Here is a 25562-nt window from a genome sequence, read left to right on the forward strand (position 1 = left end):
ACCACCACACCCTCTCTAAGTGACACACTGCTGCATCCTTTGCTGTAGAGAGCTGGGTACCCAGCATCCCATTAGCATGCTGACTGGGGCCTGCAGGGTGGCTGGGGTACAGGGCAACCCGGTAGACATGTTAGGAGACAGTGAATTTACACACGCAAAGGAAGAGCCCCAGATGAGGCTCAGGAGGGGGTCCTGGTGGAAAGAGAATAAGTCTGGGAGACCATGGGGGTGTCAGGTGGACAACGGATGGATGGAGGGCAAGAAGCTCTAACGTGTGAAGTAGATTTGGGATTACCGTGAGACCACAGAGTCAAGAGATTCCTCCCCAGTGAATGCAGCCTAGGGGCTTCCAGGGCAGGCAGGCTCGAACATTGGAGAAATTACTCGAATGAGGACTGCTTTCCCTTCTCCCTCCACTCCTCCCTCCCCACCCGCCGTGTCTCTCATCTGAATTCTTGCTCTGATTCTATTCGAGTTGGCTCAAAGCGAAGCAAGCAATGCTAGGCACCCAGCGGGGCTGATGGCCACCCGGGATGTGGTGTCTGATGTGGTTCAGTCCTCTCTAACCTCCTCCCTGTCTCTGTCTTGCCCGTTTCTGCAGTGATCCGAGCCAGAGTGGTGGGGAAGAAGCTGGTGAAGGAGGGGCCCTTTGGCACACTGGTCTACACCATTAAGCAGATGAAGGTGAGTGACAGCGGCCGGCCTCAGACGCATTTCTGGGTTTGTTTTGCCAGAAGAGGCCAGGCCAGCGGAGGCCAGGTGGTTTGGAACCAGGATGTGTGTTTGCTCAGTGTCTGAACCCCAGACACAGCCCTTTTGCCCTGTTGGAGAGGGTGTTGCTGAAGCAGCAGAAAGGGATGGGTGGGAAGGGGGTGGGGGAGGAGGGTTAGGGGAGGAAGGAGGTAGGAAGAGGGGATGTGGCTGCTTCATCCCAGAGCCAGTGCAGGTGGGGTTCCTCAGAGGCAGATAAGAGGCTGGGTTCTGGAACCAGACAGCAGACAGCCTTGTTACCTAGCAGCTATGAGACCTTGGCCAACTCACTGCTTGACCATCTCTGAGCCTCCGTCTCCCCATCTGTAACACGAGGAGGATGGAATGAATTGTCTTACGGGCTCTTTCGAGCTCTGTTGAGTTTCAACAATGCACAGGTCTTGCGTAGCCACTGAAGTTGCAACTTAGGCTTAACCCCTTGAATCTTTACATTGAACTTGTGCTGATCACAGAAACCTTTCCTTGTGATAGAAACTTCGCTCTCTTTACCTATTTTCCCAGCTTTAATTGCCTTCTCGCATCCCAGCTAGTTCACATCGTTTGCTAAGCATATTCATACAACTCAACACAGGCCCAGTATATTCCCACTATGAAGCACATTAAGGAAGTCCTCCTCAGGGAGAAGAACATAAGATTCGAAACCTAGAGAATGTGTCTCCTGGTCTCAGCTCCACTCTAATTAGTTCACTGACCTTGGAATCCTCCCTTTTCCTGGGCTCCATTTTGCCAACTGTTAACAGTGTGGGGTTGGGCTTGGCGCCCCTCAGAGCCCTTATGGCTGAGGCATTTCAGGATTCTGGGACACTGGTCATGCTCCTTCTAAACAGGAGCTGTTTTAGGAGGTGCTCAAAAGGAATACGGGCGCTTCACCCTACTGAACAATTTGCCAACTGGTCCAACCCCCACCTTTGTAATTACCTCCCTATATACAGCACACTGTGCCGGGAGCTCCGGAGGCCCCTTGGAAAACGGATTCCTACATTTAGGAACTATAGTCAGGTGGGAAGAGAAGACTCCTGGGTGCCCAATCAGAAGTTCAAGATGGGTGCACTCAGGTCCAAGTGATCTGCCAGCTCCTTTATTCATTGTTTGTATTCACATCACCAGCATTTAGGGTGGATGACATAGCCGCCGGGAAGTACCCATCCATCCTAGAGGCAGACCTGCAGGCCTCACTCTCCTTGCATCCTGAGGTCGTTGGGGTTAGATGTACTAAGTTTGTAGAACCTGTTGCTTTGGATTCAGTCTTGCAAACATCCACAGCCTTCTGGTTATGTAATGTGCAGAGTCAGCCCTGGCTGGTTGCCCTTGGCTGCCCAAGCTCAGTCATGAGACCAGCTGATGTCTTTAGACAGCCATGGGGAGAGAACAGTGGGCAGAGGGGGCCCAAGAGGAGTAACAACACCCCGAGAACCTACTGTGCAACCCCTGGCAGCCAGGGAACAAGTGCCAAAGCACATGAGACAAAAGCAGAGGTTTAGGGAACACACTCCCTGCCTGCTCGGGAACAGTCCTTCATATCTGAGATATTCTGTGGCCAGCAGAGCGCTGCTGCAAGGAGAGAACTGGGAGGCAGCGGTTCCTCGCTTTGCCTGCTTCCCTCCTTCCTCCAGTGCCTGGGTGCCAGCAGGGCCTGATGCCCTTGCTGTGGGCAGAATGTCCTATTTCCCCTCAGTGGGGTGAGGCCAGCTCCTGGAGGCTGGGGAGGTAAGGGAATGTGTGTAGAGGCCAAATAGCATTTGCTTGTCCATCAGCTTCAGAGCACACACACGCACTCCCAGGATGCTGGCCTTACACTGTCCATTCACCATCCGCCACCCAGGTTCATGGAAGTAGGGCGCTGGTCATTAGAGAGTAAAATCCCTCATTCTACTTCTGACAGAGACTCAAAGAGGAACTGATTTACTCAAGAGTCATGCATGTGATTAAAGGGAAATCTGGTTCCCAAGCTGAGGTGTCAGGATTCCTTCCCAATCTGTGTGTTCTTTATGTGACCCCCCCTCCCCCAAATCTCTCTGCTCTCTTACTTGGATCATTAATCACTACCTAATGTTCTTTATTAACTCTACCCTTCCTTCCGGCCCAGTATTGCATAACCCGTAGAACTGGTCATTGCCCTTCTATCCAGAGGCACCCCTGAATTCTGCTGGTCTCCAGTTACCAGGCTTACTCAGAGAAGGTGTGGGACCTAGCAGTAGCCAATCAGACCCCTCGCTCTCCTTCTCACTCTATCTATGCTTAGCACTATACTTGCAGCTGGGGATACAAAGATAGTATTTGTTACAGTGAATATAAGACTCCGTACAAGTAATATTTGTTGAGCATTTGCTATATTCTGCTCAGTCTTTGCATGGTTCAAACCTCAAACAGCCCTATGGAACAGATACACATTATCCTTGATTTTATAGTGAGGCCACTGAGCTTGGAAGGTCACACACTAGTCAAGATCATGTAGGAGAAAGCAGCAAACCAGGGCCAAACCGTAGCCTTTCCCTGTGTGGAGACTACGGAGCAGTGGGACGGCAGGCAGACTGATCATTCCCGACCACTTTGGGGGCCACCCCCACCCCATTTGTACCGAGCCCTCTAGGGAACTAAAGAGGTTAGCTTGAGTTTGTGGGTTTGTCCTGTAGCAGTGTAGCTCTTGGTTTGCAATGTCTTAACAAAGGGTGTAACAAAAAAAGTCTTTGTAGGAGGTGTGGGGGGAGAGACCAGAGAGGCCAGCCTGCATGATTTTGGCACTGGTCCCTGGAGTGCTTTACTGTAGCGGATTAGAGAGTCTACTGAGAGATGGGGGAAGCAAGGGCTTCCTTAGAAGGACTAAAGGCACTCAGAGAAGTCAAGCCACCCTGTCTGACCTCTCTCTTCATTCTCAGACCACCCCCACAAATACCCTTCTCCCCAAGATGAAAGACAGGCCAAGCCTCTCCCATATGCTAATCCCAGAGCCTCGGGATGGTCTCTCAGGCACATCTTGAGAGTGCAGAGACCTATGGGTATGTGGTCAGGGGGTGGTGTTAGAATGTTGAGGGAGCTCGTTGCAAACCCAAACTTGGAGATTAGCTGGGGCTGAGCCACCCGGGCTGTGGTGCAGAGGTGGCCGCTCTAATCTGTGAGACCCTTATCGCCTATCAGGACCATGGGAAATCCGTCTGCTTAGCCAAGGGCTGTAGTTTGTGCAGTAGAGACATGCTCTTAGGCCAGCTGCACAGGACAGCACGTGGGGGACATTATGTCCCAGCTGGTCCCACAGGGAGGCCCGCTGGTCATGTGCTGTGCATATCCTGAGTCTGGCAGCACAGATCTGCTGGGCAGTAGGAATGCTTGGCCCCCAGGGACTTCCTTCCTTCAGTGGTTTGTCTAATCAAATAAGCAATAGCAGGGTCTCGCCTTTGAAGCTCCAGCTGGAGGCCTCTCTGACACCCCCGCCTCCAGCAGGTCTCTTCCTCCCATTGCCTGTGCCTCTTCAAGGTCTGGGTCTCATTAGCTTCTGCAGAGACTGACTCCATTCTCGTGCTCTGCCTCCCCAGCTAGACAACCATTCTCCGAGAGAGAGACCATGCACTTGGTGCCGCAGTCGAGTCCAAGCTGCGAAACTCCCGTTGCTTGGTCTGTTGATGAGTTTGTGATATACAGCAGCGTCCAGCACAGATATCTGACAGGTTCCCTCAGACTCAGAAACACCTTATTTGCCCCTTCACCCCAAGGGAAGCTAACTTCTAGGATCTTTGTGTAGATGCCACCAAGATGGGAGGCCCAGGGGCTTGGAGAGTCCAGTGCCAGACAGACAGACAGACAGACACACACACAGGAATATTATTCAGCCTTAAAAAAGAAGGAGGTCTTATCATTTGTGACAACAGGGTGAACCTGGAAGACACTTTCAGTCAGATAAGCCAGACACAGGAAGAAACACCACGTGGTCTCCCTTTTATGTGGAACCTAAGAAAGTCAACTCTCGCTTGGAAGCAGAGGTAGAAGGGTAGTTACTGTGGGCAGGGAGGTAGGGAAGGGGGAGGCTTGGGTCCAAGGGCACAAAGTTTCAGTTCGGCGGGATGAATAAACAAATGCTGGAGATCGAATGCACAGCGTGGAGACTAGAGCTGCCAATGCCACACTGTACATTGTACACTCGCTGAGCGAATAGCACTGCCACACTCTGTCACACACAGAACGGGAGCTATGTGAGGTGACAGATACGTCATCTGGCTTGACCGCTGCTTCGCAACACACACATATACCTAAACATCCCACTGGACACCTGGACTATTTATCCTTTTTACCTGTCGACCACACCTCCATAAAGCTGGAGAAGAAAGAACAACTTGCTTACATGTGAAGTTCCAAACCAGCTTTAGCTATTTGCACTAAGAGAGCAGGAGGCGGGGTGAAGACACGTGGGAAGAGGGCCAAACCCTTCCCCCCGCTCAGCAGGAGTTTTGATGTAACTGTTTTTAAGCTAGCGTTGACTCAGTGTTGTATGCTGAGGACTATTCTTAGTTCTCAAAGCACCTTATGAAGTAGGTCCTTTGCCTCATTTGACAGATGAAGAAACCGAGTAGCTTTCTGAGTGGCTCATAAATGGTGGAGACAAGATTCGGACTCTGTCTCCAGAACCCAGGCTCACCATTAATCCTCCATTGCGCTAGTCTGAGCGGATTACCTTTAACATCCTTTCCAATTCTGAGACGCTCTGATTCTCTGATTTCGGTTCATTAGAAGCCTACTCTCCCCTTTCTAAATTTGTCAAACTGATTCCATGTCTCTCTGATGATGGATCTAATGACACCTTAAGGTCAATGTTTAGGGAAAGATAGGCTGATTATAAAGAAAAGACAATAGAACGAGTAGAACGCACCTTTGTGAAACATGGATCGTATTGCCGTCTTTAGAGCTGACCCCGCACGGCAGCACCGTGTTTGCCCCAAGCCACCGTTTGCGGCCCGTTCCAACCCTGACTCTGCGTGCCACTGTTGGAGTTGTTAAAATATGGGGTCCTGCAGATTCAAAAGCAGCAGGGGTGCCGAGCTGATTTTGACAAGTCCAGTTCTCACTGAGCAGTGGAAGTCACTGGAGTCTAAAGCAGGGCTAGTTCTTCCCATAAAGTAGAGATGAGAGAAAAAGGGGAAAGGCCGACACGGAATGAGCTGGGGCTCCCGCTCTGACAAACAGGGCCCAAAAGATCTAGAATGAGTCCTGAGTTGAAGCATTTGCCAACAACTCAAGGATCATCCCCACCAAACATGAGAAGGCGCTGGGCACAGAAGGCCTCACTCCATGGCACACACAGAACAGCACTCTTACGCACGGTTCCCATTAAAGCCGGAGAGGCGCCATCCATCACTGAGGACATGGCGGGGGGCGGGGGGGGCGACACCCCCCTGCTCCCCACAGCATAATTGAAAACTGAGTGCGGACAGCACTTCATGCAGCGCCTGCCTGCGTTTCCTCATTCAGCTGTCTCACGGGAGAAGAGGGTTAGAAGGGAAGCCGGGTAAATGAAAACCGTCTGTACGGACGGTTGTACGCAGTGATGAGAGTGCTCCCCTCAAAAAAGGCAGAGGCTCCCAAATTCTGTCGGCCCACAGACCTCTTCTGAGGGCAGAGCTCCTAGTGGACCACCTACCCCCGCCAGCCAGTCACCACTAACAGAAGATGAGGAGGAAAAAATAGCCCATTAGACCAAATGGGAGGCACTTAGATGAGACACCAATGAGGTGATGTCTGGCTTTTTATTAATTGCCATAAGCAAATCAATGACGCATGCCAGGAGCTAATGTAGAGCCATTGTCCTATTGGAGACCCTTGGGATAAGCCCAGAGACCACCTGGGCCTGTGTATTCTGAGCACTTCAGGGATCATGGGATTGGGCAACACCTTGGTGCCCCACCCCCACCCCACGGGCTCACAGAGTTCAGAGTTGTCTTGACAGATCCAGACCCATGTAACACTCATGGACTTGACCTGGAATCGCCAAGTGGGTTCAGACTCTGTTGCGTTCATACCAGTGGCTGTGGTGCATGCTGACAAAGCAGGCACAGTAGTCCTAAGTGGCATTTTCCTGCATCAGAGACCCTTGGCCATGAACTTTGTGAGGCTGCAGTGGGAGACACCATAGGATAGTGGTTAAGAGCATGGACTATGGAGCAAATTCCTTTGCTTGGACTCCCATCTCTGCCATTTACCAACTGTGTGGCCTCAGCCGAGCCATTAATCTTCCTGGGCTTCAGGCTCCTCATCTATGAAATGGATATAATAGTTCCCGCCACATACGGCTGTCGTGGGTTTAAATGGGTTAATATTAGGGCAGAGTTTCTCAGCCTTGGTACTGTTAACATTTGGGTCCACATAACTGTTTGCAGTGGGGGCTGTCTCGTGCATCACAGGACATTCAGCAGCACCCCTAGCCTCCATCCATCCCACCTCCCAGTTGTGACAAGCAAAAATGTCTCCAGACTTTGCCAAGTGTCTCCCAGGGTGGGGATAAAATTGCCTCTAGTTGAGAGCTGCTGTGTCAGAGTATGTTGTCAATTAGATGACCAAATACCAGCAGTTTCATAATTATGATGTGTTTAATTTTAAAAATGTAGGAGTTTTGTACATATTTGTGTGCTTCATCTGCGGTAAAATAGCCCAGTGCTCTCATTTGGTGGTCAGAAGGATAAAGGCATGGAGAGCCTCAGGCTTGAGTTCTGCTTTCCCCCACTGAATGGAAGTTCTCCCAGAGTCCTCATGGTCAAAGGGGCACAACAGCCCCTGCCTCCCAGGCTCTTGTGAGGAGAGGGTACAGTGAGGGGATGTAGTGAGAATGCTTTTATACACTGGAAAAAGTCACAGAGATGTCATGAGAACGCGGGCTGGCTGCCCAGTGGGAGCTTAGGTCCCGAGGTTGGGAAAGCAGGCAGGACCCCTTCCACAGCAAATTCATCTTTGGCTCCCATACAGGTGCTGGGATTTGAGAAAAGTGTGTCTTTAGAGTGTTGTGGGATGTTGGAATAGGTGGCTGGGCAGGACAGTCTCTCTGGGCAGATGCCAGTGATGACTCACTCAAGAGGAGACTAGGTGGCCTCGCCTGGAGCAAAAATCCTGGGGTGGGTAGGCTGGGACTGGTCACACGATGGCCACTTCCAGAATTCAGGTTCCCACAGGCCAAAGGACAGCATGGGTTCCGAGCCCTGGTCTTCCTCTCACAACGTCCCTCTGCCCGCAGATGTACCGCGGCTTCAGCAGGATGCCCCACGTGCAGTACATCTACACGGAAGCGTCCGAGAGTCTCTGTGGTGTTAAGCTGGAGGTCAACAAGTACCAGTACCTGCTGACAGGTAACGGCCAACTCTAGCACGTGGGCCAGCGTCTGGCCGCGGCCCACTGTTCCTTCACTTCAGAAGCAGAGAGGAGTGGTCGACCAGGGTGCCCTGAGGCTCTGTGCCATGTGCCCAGTGGATTGTAAGGGGTGTCTGGTATTGGGTCCAATTCCCACAGCCCGAGGTGGGACCTTGAGGCTCCTACACTGGGGCTGGGTTTAGTCTCAGCTCCCCCACTGACCCAGTGCAGGAGATCCCTGAGTTCTACAGTTTCGTGGCGCTTCTGTCAATGAAGAGGGATCTCTAGTACCTGTTCCTCTCCACCTCACAGTCGGCCTCCGAGATCTGCCTTTGAAAGTCACTGCCCTACCCCCTTTTAGGCAGTCAGTGTAGCAAAGGCCGTAACAAAATCAAAAGCCGAACTCAGTGATGTGGGAAGTGAAGAGCTGGCCTCTAGTCCCAGCGTCAGTGCCTCATGGGCTGAGAGCTTCTGCAAATCACTTAACCTCTCCGAGTTCATTTTCCCCACCTGGAAAATGGGGATACATTCTCCCCAACACCTTAAAAGGTATAGGGGAGGGTTAACCAAAATCTTAGGACTGATACATACTTAGTATGGTACCTGGCCTAAGGTGGGTACTCAGTAGGTGTGAATTCTTTCCCTTCTGGCTGGGCTCTGGAAAAACACCTCTCCCTGTATTGTCCTCTTCCCCCCACAGGCCGTATCTATGACGGGAAGGTGTACATAGGGCTGTGCAACTTCGTGGAGCGGTGGGACCAGCTCACCATCTCCCAGCGCAAGGGGCTGAACTATCGGTATCACCTGGGTTGTAACTGCAAGGTAAGCCCCGGGACGGGCGTGTGGGGGTGGTAGGTGTGGGGTGCTGGCTCATCGCCCCAGAAATATCAGCTCTTGCTCTACTGGACTCTGGGCCCTTGGGCTGGGAAGGGGGTGAGTGTGGGGCCCGGCAGAGGGGCAGGTCTGAGCAGGGGTGGTAAGGAATGTTGCCCCCAGGCTGCTCAGCAAAGAAGGTGAGAGAAGAATGCCTGTCTGCTCTAATCTGCTGCTCCCTGCTTCCCACTTGGCAGCTGTTGGGACACAAGGGCTCTTCAGCGTCCCTGGCCCTGCATGAGGCTCAAGTTGGTGGCAGGTACAACAGGGTCCTTACACTGGCAGGTCCTGCCAAGTAGTCCCAAGTGTGCTCACTCAAGTAGCTGACTCATTGGTGGCTCCTGCCCCTGGTGAGAGAGCTGGCCCAGGACCACCGATACCACATGTCACGGAAGGTGACTCTTCAATGAGGCCCAACTCCTTGGCCCAAGCACAGGAACAAGGCACACAGCCTTCCTGCTGTGGGAAGGGACTGGGCTGTTTTCTCACAACTTGGCAGTTTTTATTACAATTGCCCCCATTTTGCAGATGAGGCAATAGAGGCTCAGAGACCTTAAGTAACTAGCCATAGGTCGCACAGCTCATTAAGTCTGATTTCCACAGCAGGGCAGCTGGACTTTGAGGTTTATGCCTTAATCTTTCTAATTCCTCAGTTCCCTACCACAGCTGAGATGGTTCATCCTTGCTGGTTACCATTTGAGAAGGAAAAACTCTCTCAAATGTCTAATTCTACCACTTTCTGGCTGTGTGACCTGGCTGTGCGGTTAAGTTACTGAGCCTCTCTGAGCCTCTATTTCCTTCTCTGTAAAAGGCAGGTATATCTGTTAAGAGAATGGAAGAGAATGACATAGAAGCCCTAAGCAGAAGGTCTGGCACACAGCAGGCACTCAGTCCATGTTAGCAAGTATTACTGACATTACTTTCCCTGAGGGGCTGATGTGGCTGGGCCCCACCCGCACAGCTCCCAGGTTCTGCATCCAGACTCGGGCAAGCATGAGGCCAGGGTCCACCGGGGCAGAGTCTCTCAACCGCTGGCTGTTATCTGGTTGCAGATCAAGTCCTGCTACTACCTGCCTTGCTTCGTGAGCTCCAACAACGAGTGTCTCTGGACCGACATGCTCTCGAACTTCGGCTCCCCTGGCTACCAGTCCAAACACTATGCCTGCATCCGGCAGAAGGGCGGCTACTGCAGCTGGTACCGAGGATGGGCCCCCCCAGACAAAAGCATCATCAATGCCACAGACCCCTGAGCGCCAGACCCTGCCCCACCTCACCTCCCTCCCTTCCTGCTGAGCTTCCCTTGGACACTAACTCTTCCCAAATGATGACAATGAAATTAGTGCCTGTTTTCTCGCAAATTTAGCACTTCGAACTCTTAAAGTCCGTGCTGTCATACGCAGTTTATTTGGAAACATCCTCCTGGCCCCGCCCCACCCCTTCTTTTTGGTTTTGACATCACCTGTTTCCGCCTGGAAATTTTCGGTGCCATGCCAGAGAGAATGAGGACTGTATTCTCCTCTTCTTCATGATAACATAATTATATTTTTTTAGGAAAACAAAAATCAAAAAACTACCCTATTCTGGCATTGTAATACGGACCCCGCTTTCTTCTCCCCACCCCCTCATCTCCCGGACCCTCTTCTCTCTGCCTTTCTCCACTCTGGCACATAAAGGACACAGACAAGGATGCTGCTGAAAGGCCAACCGTTTCAGTCAAAGGTAGCCAGCAGTAGCCAGGTGTGCAGGTCTCAGACACCAAGGAGATGCTCCTGCATGTCCCCGCCAGACTGCGTGTCTGTGTCTCTCTCACGTGAGAGTGGGAGAGGGAAGGAAGGAACTGTAAGAGAGGGTCTGAGATGATGCAGCTCACACACTCCCCCAGCCCAGCGGTGCTTGGGTTGACCAGATCTGTCCGAGTCTGGAGCAAGCAGCCAGACCAGCATAATGGAACTTTCTTAGTTGGCGAGGACTTAGACATCTGCCTGAGGTCAGGAGGCAATTTGCCTGCCTTGTACAGAAGCTCAGGTGGAAGACTGAGTTGAAGGTCTTTCCTCTCCCCGACTCCCCTGAGATTTCCTCCTGGAAAACTCATTGGTAGATTTGGCCAGGACCTTGCCCTTATGTAAATCGGAGAAACACACACACCGTACACTATCCACAGATATAGCCAAGTAGACTTGGGTAGAGCATACTATTTCCAAAGTAGTGTTTAGCTCACTAGGGGGATGTGTTTGTATACACATTTGCATATACCCACACGAGGACATAAGCTGATTTTTTTACAGGACACAGAATTCTGTTCAATGCTGTTAAATACACCAATAGTTTAATCTCTTTTGTTGTTGTTGCTTGCTTGAAGAAAATCATGACATTCCAAGTTGGCTTTTTAAAAAAATTTAATTAAAATTTGAAATTCTGAACACTCTGCATTCCTCTAATTGGGGTCTCCTGACCTCTGTCCCTCTCCTTTTCTCCTGCTCCATGTTTGGGGCCTTCCTTTAACTGCCTTCCTGGCTGGGCTCAGATGGGAGATGAGAGTCAGTGTGGGTCAGGGGCCTGGGCACAGGAGGGGAAGCTGCAGAGTGTCATGTGTCATGCCAAGGCCAGATGGCCACCTCTCCTGGGTTTGGGGACAGCTTGCTTCTCTTTCTCCAGCTCACTGGTGGGTGAATGCCACCTCCCGAGGTCCTTACCTCATGGATTTCAATTGATGGTTTTGGGGAAGCCTGACTCTGCAATCAGCTGGAGGGGTTTTTGTTGTGTTTTCCTGAAATAAAACTATAATATAAATTCTCCAATTAAATAAAAGTATTTTAAGTTTTAGTGCTGGAAATGAGATGCCGAGAGTAGGAGATAATGTATATCACAGAGTCGGGGATGGTAGGATGGTGACATTTAACATGATTGCTCTCTTTTTTCAGATTATGGATATTTATCCTCTATTAGTATTTGTATCTTCAGTTCATTCCGCTTTAGGAAACAGAGCTGCCAATTTAAACAGGAGACAAAAAAGAAGCAGACAGTACATTGTAATAATGTCTCGCACGTACACACAAATGCCCGGGCAGGGTGTCTGGTAGAATCCCAGAGCAGGAAGTCGGTGAAGGCACCCGGTTTCCTTGGGATTGATTCCATTCCCTTGTACCTTTCACCTTGCGGTCATGACATTTGGCACGTGGAAAACGGGAGGCTCTGCCATCTCGATGGGGCAGTGTGAGCAGAGGGAGCAGAGGTCCACAGGCCAGTGGCTTTTAAGGGGTAAGCCCTAGACTTGGTGTTTTTGAGATTGTCTTTCAACCTCAAAGTCTTACAAGGTGGAACCCCTAATCCAACGTGTACAAGCGCCCTCCCGTGGTCAGACATCAGCCTCTCCTCCATGAGGCAGCTGACCATTCTTGGTCCCTGGTGGGGTCACCTGGAGTTTCCCTGCAGATACGCTGGTGGAGCCGCAGGCCCATCTGCCAGGCCCTGGTGGGGAGAACAGCCGGTCCTGGGCAAAGAAGGGTCCTTTGCAAAGCGGTGTTGTCAGAGGGCGGTTTTTGAGCTTTCTATAAGCTATAGCTTTGTTTATTTCACCTGTTCACTTCCTGTATAATTTAAAGTCATTATGTAGCTGAGACACTTCTGTATTTCAATCATATTGTGAGCGTTTTATTTTGCTAAATCTTGTGTCATGTGTAGGCTGTAATATGTGTTCATTGTGTTTAAGAGAAAAAAATCGAAACCCACATGCCACCATTTTCCTGAATCAAATTCTACAGTGGAACGGAGGGTAAATACTTCTCTTGTCTGGGCAGCTGGACTGGCGAACAGGGGAAACTACAAGGAACCAGCACTTGAGACTCCTCCAGCCTCCTCCTGTCAGCAGCCATGTGCTTTCTGGAGTAGGCAGGAGGCGGGGGGTGGGGGGGAACCAGCAAGTGCGTCCATGTTCTCGCACTGTATCAACTCGCTCCAGGCAGTCTGCTGGTCATTCCCATTCCTTTGCCCATCCAGTCGAGAGGCCATGATTTCTCCAAAAAGTGTCAGGCCATGAGAACTGTAATTCAAGATCTCTGGGCCTGCCCTGGCCGTCTCTTCTGCCTCTGTCTCCAGGAAGCCCACACCTAGGCTCTGTCTCAGGTCAGTGCTCCATCTGGCAGGGTAGGCAGCACTGGGAGACCCACCCAGCCCCAGACCTAAACAGTGGTCAAGCCTATGAGCACCATTTCCATACCACCGTTCTTGAGCAATTCAAGAAATAAATGATTTGGAGGGACAGCTGTGTCTCAGAGACACCGAGGGAAATGAGACCCTTCCCAGCCCATCATCCTCTCCTTGACCATGGCCAATATGGGTTACGCTAAGATGACACCCAAGTGTTTTGCTCCTGGCTGCCTAAAATAAAAATGTCACTAAAACAATTTTATGCAAGACAAAGATGGCAAAAGCCAAACAAAATGGAGATAAATAGGAGAGGCGGATTTCAACAGCCACCTAAATGGCTCTTGGGAGGTGTGAGGAGGGGAAGAACGTAGACACCAGGGTTCGTGCTCTGAGGGGCCTTGTAGGTTTTCCTGCACCCCCACCTTCCCCCTTAGCCAGTCCGCTGTCCTGAGACCCAGAAGTGATGGAGAGACACCAACCAGAGAAAACCCTGTCTAGAAGGAATGTATTTGTTGCTAAATTTTGTAGCACTGTTTACAGTTTTCCTCCATGTTATTTATGAATTTTATATTCCGTGAATGTATATTGTCTTGTAATGTTGCATAATGTTCACTTTTTATAGTGTGTCCTTGATTCTAAACAGTAAAGTGGTTTTATTTCACACACCGGCAGTCTCTCGCCTCCTTGTGTCCTGACCGCCGTTGGGAATGATACAGATCACAGAAGGCCTTGGGAGCTGGTGTGTCCGACCTGTCCTGGCTCCAGGCCCGTGCACACTCCCCTCGCCCACTCACCTCCACAGCCTGGACCCACCCTGCCCCATTCCTTTCCCAGGCAGGGGGCATTTCTGGGGAGGCATCTTAGATTTCCTCCTGGATGCTAATCCAGCCCTGACCTTGTTCCCTGATTCTATGGCCAGAGATCTCCACAGTTCTATGGAATCTGGGTCTTTATCTGATTACAGGCACCCCCAGACTGGAGCCCTGACTTGGACTTCCCTATTTTCTTCCTAAGAATCTCCACCGAGTGGAAGTAGGAAGGGGAAGGCTGTAAACAGCAGTCCTTGATGCCAAATGCCTGCCTGTAATTCCAAGTGTGGCTTAGCCTAGTGGGGAATGCCAGGAACTCACGAGGCCCCACAACAGATGGCAAAGCCCTCCCAGAGCTTAGAGCTGGCTTGGCACCCGCAGCAGATTAGGTTGGCTGTGGACCCTTCACCCAGCATTCACCCCATTGTGAACAATGTTTCAGGGGATCGCTTTGCCCTTATTTTAAACCAATTCCACTTCGAGCACCTATCATATGTCGGGCACAGCACACTATACACAGGATTTCACCAAACCTCAACAACCCAGTGAGGTCGTTCCACTATCATCCATGGCTTTCAGTGACGGAAGCTGAGGCTCACAGAGGTTTACCCACTACCCAGGCTCTACCAGTAGTTAGGCAGAACTAGGATTCAAGCTCAGGCTAGTTTGATGATAAACCCTCAATTTTCTCCAGTGTTCACACTTTGCTGGAATAGGCCGGTTCCACACGCCCTTCTATCCCAACCGGCACATCCTGGATTCTATGACTCTCTCTGGGTCAGATATAAGTGAAAGACAATCAGTGGAGAACCACTCCATCTGGTTAGACGGCTCCCACCTGGAGCCCACACCCTACCTATCAGTGTCTCCAAACAGGACTGTCCAGCTCAGTAGCTGAGCTTGGAATTACTGTCTCCAGCTAGTGTAATCAGGTAACCTACTGACTGTCCTGTTTCCAAGGCAAGTGTGGGGCTGCAGCCCTGTATTCCCTTGACTACCTGAAGTAGACCAGCAACCATGCAAGCAGGCATGTCACTGGCTGTTGCCAGCTGCCCGGGACTTTTCCAACCAACTTCTAGCTGAGGGATGGAGAGCTCTCCAACCCATTCAGAAAGACAGTAGTGCCTCCCACCCAGCTATCCGCCAATGGCAGGCTACACCACATACTCCAAGTTAAGCTCCAACCACTTCCCAGAGACAACCACAGATATATTCGAAAGTTAGAATGTGAAGAGGACACACAAGGAAACCCCTTCAACAACCAATATAGTCAAATATTACTGCTTTTATTAAAATAAGCATAGAAACCAAGTCTGGCGCAGGCTCAAATGAAATACTATCCTACATTTGAAACTTCTTTTACCTTTATTATCAATCAACCTTTGGCTCCAACATGCTAGTTCAAGTTGCCCCCTGTTGCTGAAAATTCCTGACGTCCCAAGGAATTCTGTCCAACTTTGTCATTTGTCCTACTGCCTAAAATTTCACCTGGACAAATGACTCTTTCCTTAGAAAAGCCAGGCATTCCCACGAGACATCACAATTCTTCCTTAGAACCTCAGGGGTCAGAGAGAAGCCGCTGAGCCCACCCCCTCCATTCAAATGGACCAAGAACAAAAACACCTGTGTTTGTTCTGGATCACGCAAATAGACAGAGTGAAAAAGGGCACTCACCATTGGCTTATGGTTGGGGAAAAACGTTTGCTCCACAAGCGGGAACTTCTCAGGACCCAGGGAATGGAAGATCTTAATGAGCTGAGAAAACTAGGTCAGAAGAGGAGAGAACATTGGTCAACACTTGTTACCTAGGATGGCAGAACCTCCCCCTTGACCCCAGGCCTTGAGCATCTGACTGTCCTGAGCTGCAGTAGCTACAGGAGCTGTTCTCTGCCTCTGGGGGAAAGGCCAGGGTCCTCGGCTGGAGATCCATCCTCTCCATCATCTGGCCGCATCAACCCCTCATTCCTGCCAGGCCCACTGAGTTCAGCTCAATGACTCACAGTGAGCATTTCCTACAACCTCAGCATTTCATACAAGCACGACCTGCTCTTGTTCATGCCATATCCTCTGCCTGCCATCCCCTTCTTTCTAGAGAGGCACATTGCACAGTAGTTCATAGCATAGACTCTGGGTTCAAATTTTTGCTCCACCACTTACTATCTGAGTAACCTGGAAAAGTGACTTCAGGTGCCTGAGCTTCGGTTTCCTCACTTGCAAATGGAGGAAACAAGAGATTCAACCCCATAGGATTGTTGTAAGGATTAAACATGCAATGTATTAGCAGGATTAAGAACATCTGGGGGAGCCCTGGCTGGTGTGGCTCAGTGGACTGAGCATTGGCTTGTGAACCAAAGGGTCGCTGGCTCGGTTCCCAATCAGGGCCCATGCCTGGGTTGTGGGTCAGGTCCCCCGTGGGGGGCACATGAGGGGCAACCACACATTGATGTTTCTCTCCCTTTATCTCCCTCCATTCCCCTCTCTCTAAAAATAAATAAATAAAATCTTTTAAAAAATGCCCCAATTTCTGAATATTGATTTAAAAAAAGAAGAGGGGAGTAGAGCAATGATATTTTAAGAAAAGCCTCTCTTATGGGTAACATTTAAATGGAGACTCAAAGAAGTCAAGTGAATGAATGAGACTAAGGAATAGAAGGTAGGGGAAATGAAGTCTTGGGGTTGCAACGAGGGCTTCAAGTTCTGGTTTCACCAAATCACTGGCTACGTGACTCGGAGTGAGTTCCTTTGTCCTGAAACTCAGCTTCTTTTTCCGTAAAATGGAGTAGCGAGCCCGCTTCACATGTTAACAATAGACTGACAACACGATTTTTTGGCCATTACTAAGTGCTCGATAAATAGTGCCTGTTGTTAAAAACAATGAGACGACAGAATATCAATAAGCACAGTACATACTGCCTCTTACTACTAAGACCATTATAAGGTACCACTGGGTCATAATATATTGTTACACGATATTCATTAGGCAATAATTACAAGAAGGGGACTGGGACCCACGCTGCTTATTCGGGTGCTTAGAAAAGACTCCTTTCATTTCCGCAGTCTCCATGTTGGGCAGTGGCCCATTTCAGGACTGGGAGGTCTCCCGCGGCCCCCGCCTGGTTCCAGGTCAGCCTGGCCCGTCACCTACCACCCAGGGCTTGCTGCAGAAGTTGTAGACGGAGTAGAGGGAGTTGACGGCGGGCAGCCCTCCGTACTGGAGGCCGATGACCAGGCTGCGGTAGTCTCCACCCAGCGCCATGCTGTAGGCATGCTGGCGGACCAGGATGAAGTCCGGCTTGAAGGACCTGCCAAGACGGGGGACGACAGCAGCGTTACCAAGCCATGCGGAGTCGAACACCAGGGCATCGGGCCATGGCCCACTGGGGAGAGCACTGGCCATGCATGGCCACTGCCATGGGGAGCCCTCAGTTCAGAATGGGGATGGAGTGGGGGAGTGCGGATGAGAAGGGTCAGTTACAAGCATAAAGTCAAATGACTGAAAACGACTCTCACTTTCTTGTGTTTCTTTCATAGGCCGTGTCCTTCGTAAGTGGCACGACCAGGCCTGCATAGCCTCCTAGCCCTGGTTCTCCACCACTGTACAGAGTGGCTTCCCTCCCACATATTTCAAGTGCGTCTTGTCCCTTTCAAGAAAACAGCAAGAGTGCCGATGCAATGGCTGAGCGCATGTCAAGGTCCCTCTGGAGATACAGTCCGGATTAGCGCTCACCAGTGACCTGGGTAAGGTCAGGACTATATCCCCATTTTATAGATGGGAACACTGCAGCTCAGAGAAGTTATGAATTTCTGCCAGCACAAAGCCAGGAAGCAGGAGAGTCATGTTTGAACTCAGGCCATCTGGTTCCAAGTGCACGCACTTTCCCTCCAGTGCAAGGTGCCAGGTGGACCGACACATTGTTTCACTCTTGCTGCCCAGGATCCATCTGTTTCTGGATTCCTCAAAGTCAAACGAGAAAGTCAGCCTCACGGTAGGTGGTTCACACTCAGAATGGTATGACCCATTTAGTTCATCCAGAGTCAGACACTTAGCATCAAATAAACCATCTCTTTAAAACGATTCAGAGGTAGATTAAAGTAACTCTCACGGGGACAGGACATGCCTCCACTGAAGACACAGGAAAGAATGTGCTACACGTGCAGATGCTTCTCAAATCGTTGTGGGCCTGGGACCTGCTGTGCACCCCAGGGCCTGGCACCACGGACTCAGGAGTGGAATAAGTACATGTTGAAGGAATGACTGATGTACATGAACATCACCTCCTTGTCCCCCCAGGAAATGGCAAGTGTCTCCCTAGGTGGGGTGTAACTCATCCCCAGGTGGCCACGTGGACTGTGACATACAGGTATGGCTTACGCCTCCCTCATGGGAACAGTCAATCATGTCACTCTGGTTAGGACGGGGGGAGGGGTGTGAGCTGGAATTATTACTGCATTCTTAGAACTGAACCATTTTCCCACATACTTTACATATGGGGAAACTGAGGCCTGTAGCGAGGCAGGAATGTGCACCAGGTGGTCCTGTAAGGTTACAATGGAGCTGAAAACTCCCTGTCATCTAGGAACACTGTAGCTGGCGTGACACAGTAGCCAACATGGCATAGTAACTTGAATGGCATTGCAGCTGGTATGACACACACAGGGTCCTCCCTGACAGTCCGGGGTATGAGGATTTGCAAGGCATGCAGAGAAATTAGTGACTCCAACCGGGTGACCTGTGGCATGCAGTTCCTCCCCCCATAACCAGCACCTCAACTTCTCTAGCCACGTCCCTCATGTCACTCAAACATCTGAGGATGTAGCCCCCAGCTGTTGCCAGGCCCTGACAGTGGGCCAAGCACCCTGGCGGAGGGTGGAGACCCAGAGATGAGTGGGACATGATCCCTTTGTTCAGGAAACGCACAATCCAAGAGGAGTGGGGCATAACGCTGAAGGATAAGAATTTGCTAAGTGAACAAATGAGTACGCATGTGAAGTAACAGAGGCATGTACAAGGGGTGGGGGTGGCTGAGTGGGTACTGAAAGGCCTGGGTCTTGAAAGAAAAGTAGGTCCTGAGGGTATTCCAGGTGGAAGGAACGACGCCTGTTACTGAATGGGTAGACCTTGCACTGCAAGGCAGAGTGGACTGTGCTGGTTTTGCTTAACATGCTTGGTGGCCACTTTTTTTTTGAAACAGAGCTGGTGATAAAATCCTCTCTAATCAGAGACCCACATTCCCCTGGACAGTAACTGGCCTAGGGACTACATCTCTGATGTGAGGGGCCCATCAGAATCCTTCTTGAGTGCGGGGAGAAAGGAGTGGCCAGGTAAGCCAGGGTGATTGAGAGCATTTTCTTGCTACATGAAGTGGCCTCATCTGTAACAGAAGTGCCGTTAACGAACAAAGACAAGGAGGGAGAAGCCCTGAATCCTGCCGAGGCTGACACCAGTGTCATTTTTATCTTGTGAAGCATCTGAGCTAGTAAGTCCCCCTTTTTGCCTGCACTAGTTGAATGGGGTCCATGGCTCACCATCATTATTGCTCTGACTGATGCCGGGAGACGGTGGTAAAAGGTACAATCGTTACACAGGAGTGTAAGGTCTGATGAGGTGGCGGCAGGAGAGGGGGTTGGGTGAAAAAAAAGTCCCAACAATGCTCACGAATCCCTTCCTGCCCCGTGTCTCCACAGTCCCACTGGGCCCAAGCCCTGTGTCTTTCATGCCTGGGCAAGAAGGCCTCCTTCAATCCCACACAAGTCGGCACATCCTGGCTGCGGGCTCCACCTGGCTTTTCTTGTTATTTCAGCTTTAGACTTAGTATGAGCTATATTATTTGGGTTTCTGCCCCAGGTCTTTCTCGGAAGTGGCTTTCGGCACTGGAGAGGAAATCGAGGACAACCCATAATTAAATGGTGGAGATGGGACAGGTGATGCGTTGCTGGGAGATTATTGGGTGCTTCAGGCAGCGTCAGGAGGCAGGGGGCCAAAGGTGGAGCGACTTTTAACCACTGGAGAAGTAAAAGAATTCCCTCCAGTAGGCAGAAGCCCCATTCTTCTTGGCTCCTTGACCGCTATTCTGTAACTGTCCCTTGTTCCTCAAGAGCTGAGTTGACAAAGGGAGACGATAATGCTGGTTTTGGTCACATGCTGACCTATCACACCCAGACCAGATGCCCGCTCTGTCTGGGAAGGCTCCAGACTGTGTGACATGTGCGTCCACCAGCAGAGACTCCAGGTTTCCTCTTGACTGTGTCCACACTCCTCACAATCCTTCCCCAACTCCCTCTACCTCTGAAAGTTGAATCTCGGTGAGGATCTGGGAAAAGGAGACTATGAGAACTGGGTAAACCAGCAAAACCAGGTGTCCCGAGGAAAGGGGAGATCAAGACATCGAAATGGTCTCTATGCCCCTGAAGGCTTGTGGACCACTGTGCTGCAGCAGGAACAGAACACAGGAGGTGTGCACACTCTGCAGACAGAGGGTTGGAATGGGCCATACGAAAGGACTGTGGGAGCAGGAAGTCAGCCCAGGCTGAAAAGAAATTGGACGGATCCGGTGGTGAGTGGACAGCAGGATGCTGTATCAAGGCCCGTGGGGCCCACAGGCAGCTGCCACCGGTGTGGTATGGTGACAATGGGGAAGGGGTCTGGGACGGGCAGCTGGGCTCTCTGACAAACCCCGGGGCCTTTTTATAAAGTACTAGGATGTTTGTAAAACACAGGCCTGAGTTGCTGGAGGAAGTAGCTTCCTTATCTCCCTTTTCAGTCTCAGGATCTCAGCCTGTTTATCCTGGTCCCTTCCTTCCTGTTCATTCCAGAGAAGGTGTCCTCGCTGTTCCATCCTATTCCTCCACCACCCTGGGGATCCCACATGTTACGGGTTGACTTGTGTCCTCCAAAAAGACATGTTTAAATCCTCAGCCCTGTTACCTACGAGTGTGACCTCTGGTCTTTGCAGACTTAATCAAGTTAAGATGAAGTCACACGGGAGCAGAGCAAGCCCTAATCCAATGACTGGTGTATTTATAAGAAGTGGGGAGTTCGGGCACAGACATACAGAGAGGAAGAGGACACCACGTGATGAAGGAGGTAAAGGAGGGACGTGTCCACACGCCAAGGGACACCAAGGATTGCTGGCAACCGTGAGGAAGAGGAGGAGGCAAGAGAGGACCCCTCCCTAGATCCTTCGGAGAGAGCTTGGCCCTGCAAACCCCTTGACCTCAGCCGTCCAGACTCCGCAAGTGTGAGAGAAGAAATCTCAGCTGTTTAAGTCACGCAGCCCGGGGTTTGTCTGCACAGCAGCCTCAGCAAACAGATACACTGCACACCCCCAATACTTCCTCTTTCTGGCAACTTTCGGAACTTTCTGGCTTTCTTTGTTGCTGTGTGTACCCTTCCACAGCCCCCTCCCCACTTCCCCAAACAACAAGCCCAACCCTGACAATAAGAAAACCTTAGTTTCAAGGTTGAAAAGGAATTGATAGCTAAGCAATGTTCATGTTTACATAAGACATTTAATAAGTCAACACGCTGGTAAATGTGTGAAGGTTTGTTTGGAAGGATGTTCACCTAAATGCTAATCTGGTTGCCTCTCAGGGTAGGATGGGAAATGGGTTATTACGTTCTTCTTCAGACTTTGTGTGAGTATCTGCATTTTTTAAAAAAAGAAAAGAAAAAAAAAGCACAGAGTGTTTTTACCATCAGGAAAAAACAATGAGGTTATCTTCATTTTGGAAAAAATGATAAATGTAACAATGATGTACCATCATGGAAAATGCTTATGGGACAATTTCATGTGACATAAAACAATAGAAAAGAGAATCTGTGTGATGACTCAAACATTGTAAAAATGATGGTCCTGGAAGGAAAGATGGAAAATTGCTACTTTATTAAGATGGTAAAGCTGCAGGTGATTTCTCTTGTTTTGAACATTTCCAGTTTTGTTATAATGTGGTTTGAGGACTCAACACTTCCGGTTAGCATCCATATGTAAATGATTGGGAAGCAAGTCCCCTCCACTTGGCCTGGCGGCCACACCAGCCCTCCCTCCTCTTCCTCCCATTGCTGCACCTCTTGGACAAAGCAGTCCATGTCAGCTGGCCCCAGTTCCCACGCACCCATCTCCACGGCCCTCTGCATCGGGCTGCCAGTCCCCCTTTACCCCAACGAAAGTGCTCCTAAATGACAAACCCCAAGGTCAAATGGCTTCTGCTCTGCTCTTAACTTTCCCTGATCTCCACTAACAATAGCTAATGTGAGCCTCTATCCTAAGCCCTCTGGGTATCTTCAGTCATTTAAACCTGACAACAGTCCTGGAATAGGAAGCTGCCATTATCACCCCCGTTTTCCAGCAAAGCAAACTGAGTCACGGAGTGGTTAAAGAACTTGCTGAGGTCACCCATCTTTTGGTGGTGGAGCTACAACTCATACCCAGAAACCTGGTGGCTTTAGCGAAGGGTTTCTGGGCTCTGCGTTATTGACATTTTGGAGGTGGAGAGTTCTTTGTTGTCGGGGGCTGGGTGGGGGCAGAGGGTGGTCCAGACATTGTGGGACCTTAGGAATATCCCGGGCCTCTCTCTATTAGACATAATACCACCCCCATGCCCCGTTGTGATGACAAAAATGTCTTAAGACATTGTCAAGGGTCCTTGGAGGACAAATTCCCCTAGTGAGAACACCTATTGTGAGCTCCTCTCTCCTCGGTGGCCTCTGTAGCTTGACCTCTGTCCTCCCCACCCAAACCTTCCCTCCTGGCCTCAAAGGTGTCCTCTCCCCATTTCTCAGCTGCTTCCTCCCGGCTCCTCCCTTCTCATGGTTCTCCTCCAGGGCTCAGTGTTGGCTCCCTGCCCTGTGGAATCATCTCCATTCAGTGGGTTTCCCATCTTGTCCTCATAGGCAATAGTGAAAAATGACTCACCTTTATAGAGTACGTACCAAGGAATCATTTTTTAGGCATTTAATTATGCTATCTTTAATCCTCACAATGATCCTATGAGGAGGAGAATACCAGTGGACTTATTGATGAGAAATTAAGGCACAGAGAAATTAAACACAGGAAGGATGAGGTCCACATGAGACAAGTGCTTCAAGGCCATGTGCAAGACCACCGTACAACCAGTACCATCCACCTAGTTGAACATCTCACCATCACCTCAGGCCCACTGTGCCTGGACCCCAAGTCATCAGCCTCCTGCAGAGTGGGTCTCCTGACTTTTGTTGAAGGGCCTGTGGTGTTCCCAGGAACTCAGAATCCATCATCCTGAACTCATCTGCGATTCTCCCTGACACCTGTGGGTAAGGAGCCGCCACAGTTGAGAGATTTGCCCCTCACTTCTCCTGCCTTCTCTTACTCTGCCCCGCATTGCCTCCTGCCTAGAAGAACTCAACAGATCCTTAGCTCCTAACTCCCCGTCGAAGTCCCTCATCCCACTCCTCTCTGCAGTACAGGGCTGGGCTCAGAAAATAGGCTGTGGAGTGTTGAGTGTGAAGTGATTTCCCTGCCTCTACCCCGAGATTCCCAAGCTAAATACCACAGGGCCCTCGCAGGTAACATCAGGCCAGGTGAAGTGGCCAGTCACTTCTAGCAGTTACTCTTCTAACACACACTCTCTTTATTCCCATATTAAACACAGAGGAATACTCTTAATTTCCACCGTGCTCTCGTAGACCTTTCTTTGGATACACGAACATCTCACTCTATCTTTTATTTTCCACTTTCATGAATGACATGAGTACAAGAAACGTTTTGTTTTTTCAGTAGAAGAGCTCTGTGATCAAGGGCAGCTACCACAGGCCTTAGCGGACAGCAAGAAAGAGACGTGGGCACTGTGAACTGGAGAAGGGCCTGAGTTCCAGCTGTTACAGCCACATAGGAATGAGGTCCCAGGTGGCCCTAATGACTTTTTAAGAGAAGCCCAAATATGGACATTTGTATGAAAAATTCAATTACTTCAATGCTGACTATTCATCTAAAATCTTTTTAAAAATGTCACTGTGCACATTCATAATAAAAATAAATAAAGCAGAACTGCTATGGAAAAAATGCTAGTGAAATGCAAAGCTGCACCTAAAGGGGACAGTTGTGACTCGATGCCAACATATGGTGGCCACGTGGAAATACTTGGTCCAGTCTTACCAAACTCTCTGACTTTGATGAAGCCAAAAACCTGCCTTTTATGTGAAATCTTTTGCATAAAATCTCTCCTTTTAAAAAATATTCCAGCTTTAGAAAAACAAATTTACAACTATGTGCAGTGATGGATGTTAACTAGACTTATGGTGGTGATCATTTTGCAATATATACAAATATTTAATCATTATATTGCACATCTAAAACAAATGCAATGTCATATGCCAATGACATCTCAATAGAAACATTTAAAAAATATGGGACCGCATTGTGTTGGCAAAACAATGTATAGGAATGAGGCCTGTGGCCAGAAAGTGGTTAGTGCATGGTCTTCTCCTTGGGGAGGTGGCTTCCCTGCTACCAGCCTAGTTAGCACTCCAGTCCCAAATGAATCCTGAAATCCTGCTTTCTCATGCTGCTGTGCGGCTCAAACCCTCCAGTAGCCTCCACCGACCACCTACAGAAGTTCATACTTCTTCCCCTGGCACTCAATGCTCCCCAGGAAGTGGCCTGGGCTTCCTTGTAGCTCCAACTCCTCTGTGCTCCTGAGAAACCCTTCTGCCCAGGCCCACGGGCCTTGCTGCCTCCACAGCCATCTCCAACCATTCCCACTGGGCTCTGCCCATGCCATACCCCAAGCATAGGAAACTTCCCCTCAAATATCCCCCCAACTCAAATTCCACACCCTCAGTGATTTCTCCTTGACCCTCAGTGCGTCTTACTCATGTGGAAATCACCCACACCATGTCTCCTGACAGCCCACAGGTTGTGGTTTTCTACTTAAACCACGAGGAGAGGTTGTCTGCTCCTGGGGCAGGGGTCTTCCTTCCCAAGAATCCTCTGCATCTTCTCCAGAGAGCTCTCTGGCCCTCTCCTGAATGAAGGGTTTTGGAGGCTTCCACTGTCTGCAGATCAAAGCCTAAATGTTTTAGCATGATACACGGAGTCCTGCACCTGGCATGGTTTTGGTCTCCTTTTAGAGATCCCCTGTGGCCCTTCCCCACGATGCACCCTATACTCCAACCACATGGATGACAGCTGTCTCCAGAGGCTACAACCCGTCTCACATGTGTAACTATACATACTAGGAAAGGAACAGCAAAGGACTATTAGGAGAGAACACTGTGAAAATTACGGGTACTGCTGTGTGGCCGTTGCTGGGTAACTCAGTTGGTTAGAGCATCATCCCCATACACCAAGGTTGTAGGTATGACCCCTTGTCAGGGCACATACCAGAATCAACCAATGAAGGCATAAATACGTAGAACAACAAATTTCTTTCTTTCTTTCTGTCTGTCTGTCTCTCATCAATAAAAAATATTGCTAGGTATTAAATATGGAAACAAGGCAAGTCCAGAATGCCCTTGCCTACATGCCTGCTCTTACTGGTCTTTCAATGCTCACTTTTAATAAAACTTCCCCTGGAGAATGGGCTGGCATTGTTTACTTCTGGGGATAAAGTTGGCCGACATACATACACACACTTTGAAAACAGTAAAGTTTTCTATAACAAGCA

At 50.0% G+C, this 25562-nt stretch overlaps 2 protein-coding genes across 2 annotated transcripts in view; one reads left to right on the forward strand and one right to left on the reverse strand.

Annotated features, from left to right (window-relative positions):
- The window catches only part of TIMP3 (TIMP metallopeptidase inhibitor 3), a 56994-nt gene extending 43221 nt beyond the window's left edge, over window positions 1-13773 (forward strand). Inside the window, exons 2-5 of the mRNA XM_037068440.1 lie at window positions 602-684; window positions 7982-8093; window positions 8795-8916; window positions 10020-13773. Coding sequence (XP_036924335.1) covers window positions 602-684; window positions 7982-8093; window positions 8795-8916; window positions 10020-10217 — 515 coding nt within the window. The 3' untranslated portion in view covers window positions 10218-13773. The remainder of the gene's footprint in view (window positions 1-601; window positions 685-7981; window positions 8094-8794; window positions 8917-10019) is intronic.
- SYN3 (synapsin III) overlaps window positions 1-25562 on the reverse strand; it is a 372954-nt gene that overhangs the window by 253590 nt on the left and 93802 nt on the right. Inside the window, exons 4-5 of the mRNA XM_037068439.1 lie at window positions 17068-17224; window positions 15597-15686 (exon numbers count right to left, since the gene is read on the reverse strand). Coding sequence (XP_036924334.1) covers window positions 15597-15686; window positions 17068-17224 — 247 coding nt within the window. The remainder of the gene's footprint in view (window positions 1-15596; window positions 15687-17067; window positions 17225-25562) is intronic.

This window comes from Sturnira hondurensis, unplaced genomic scaffold (assembly GCF_014824575.4).
Source record: "Sturnira hondurensis isolate 20B ecotype Veracruz unplaced genomic scaffold, ASM1482457v3 Scaffold0017436, whole genome shotgun sequence".
Lineage (NCBI taxonomy): Eukaryota > Metazoa > Chordata > Mammalia > Chiroptera > Phyllostomidae > Sturnira > Sturnira hondurensis.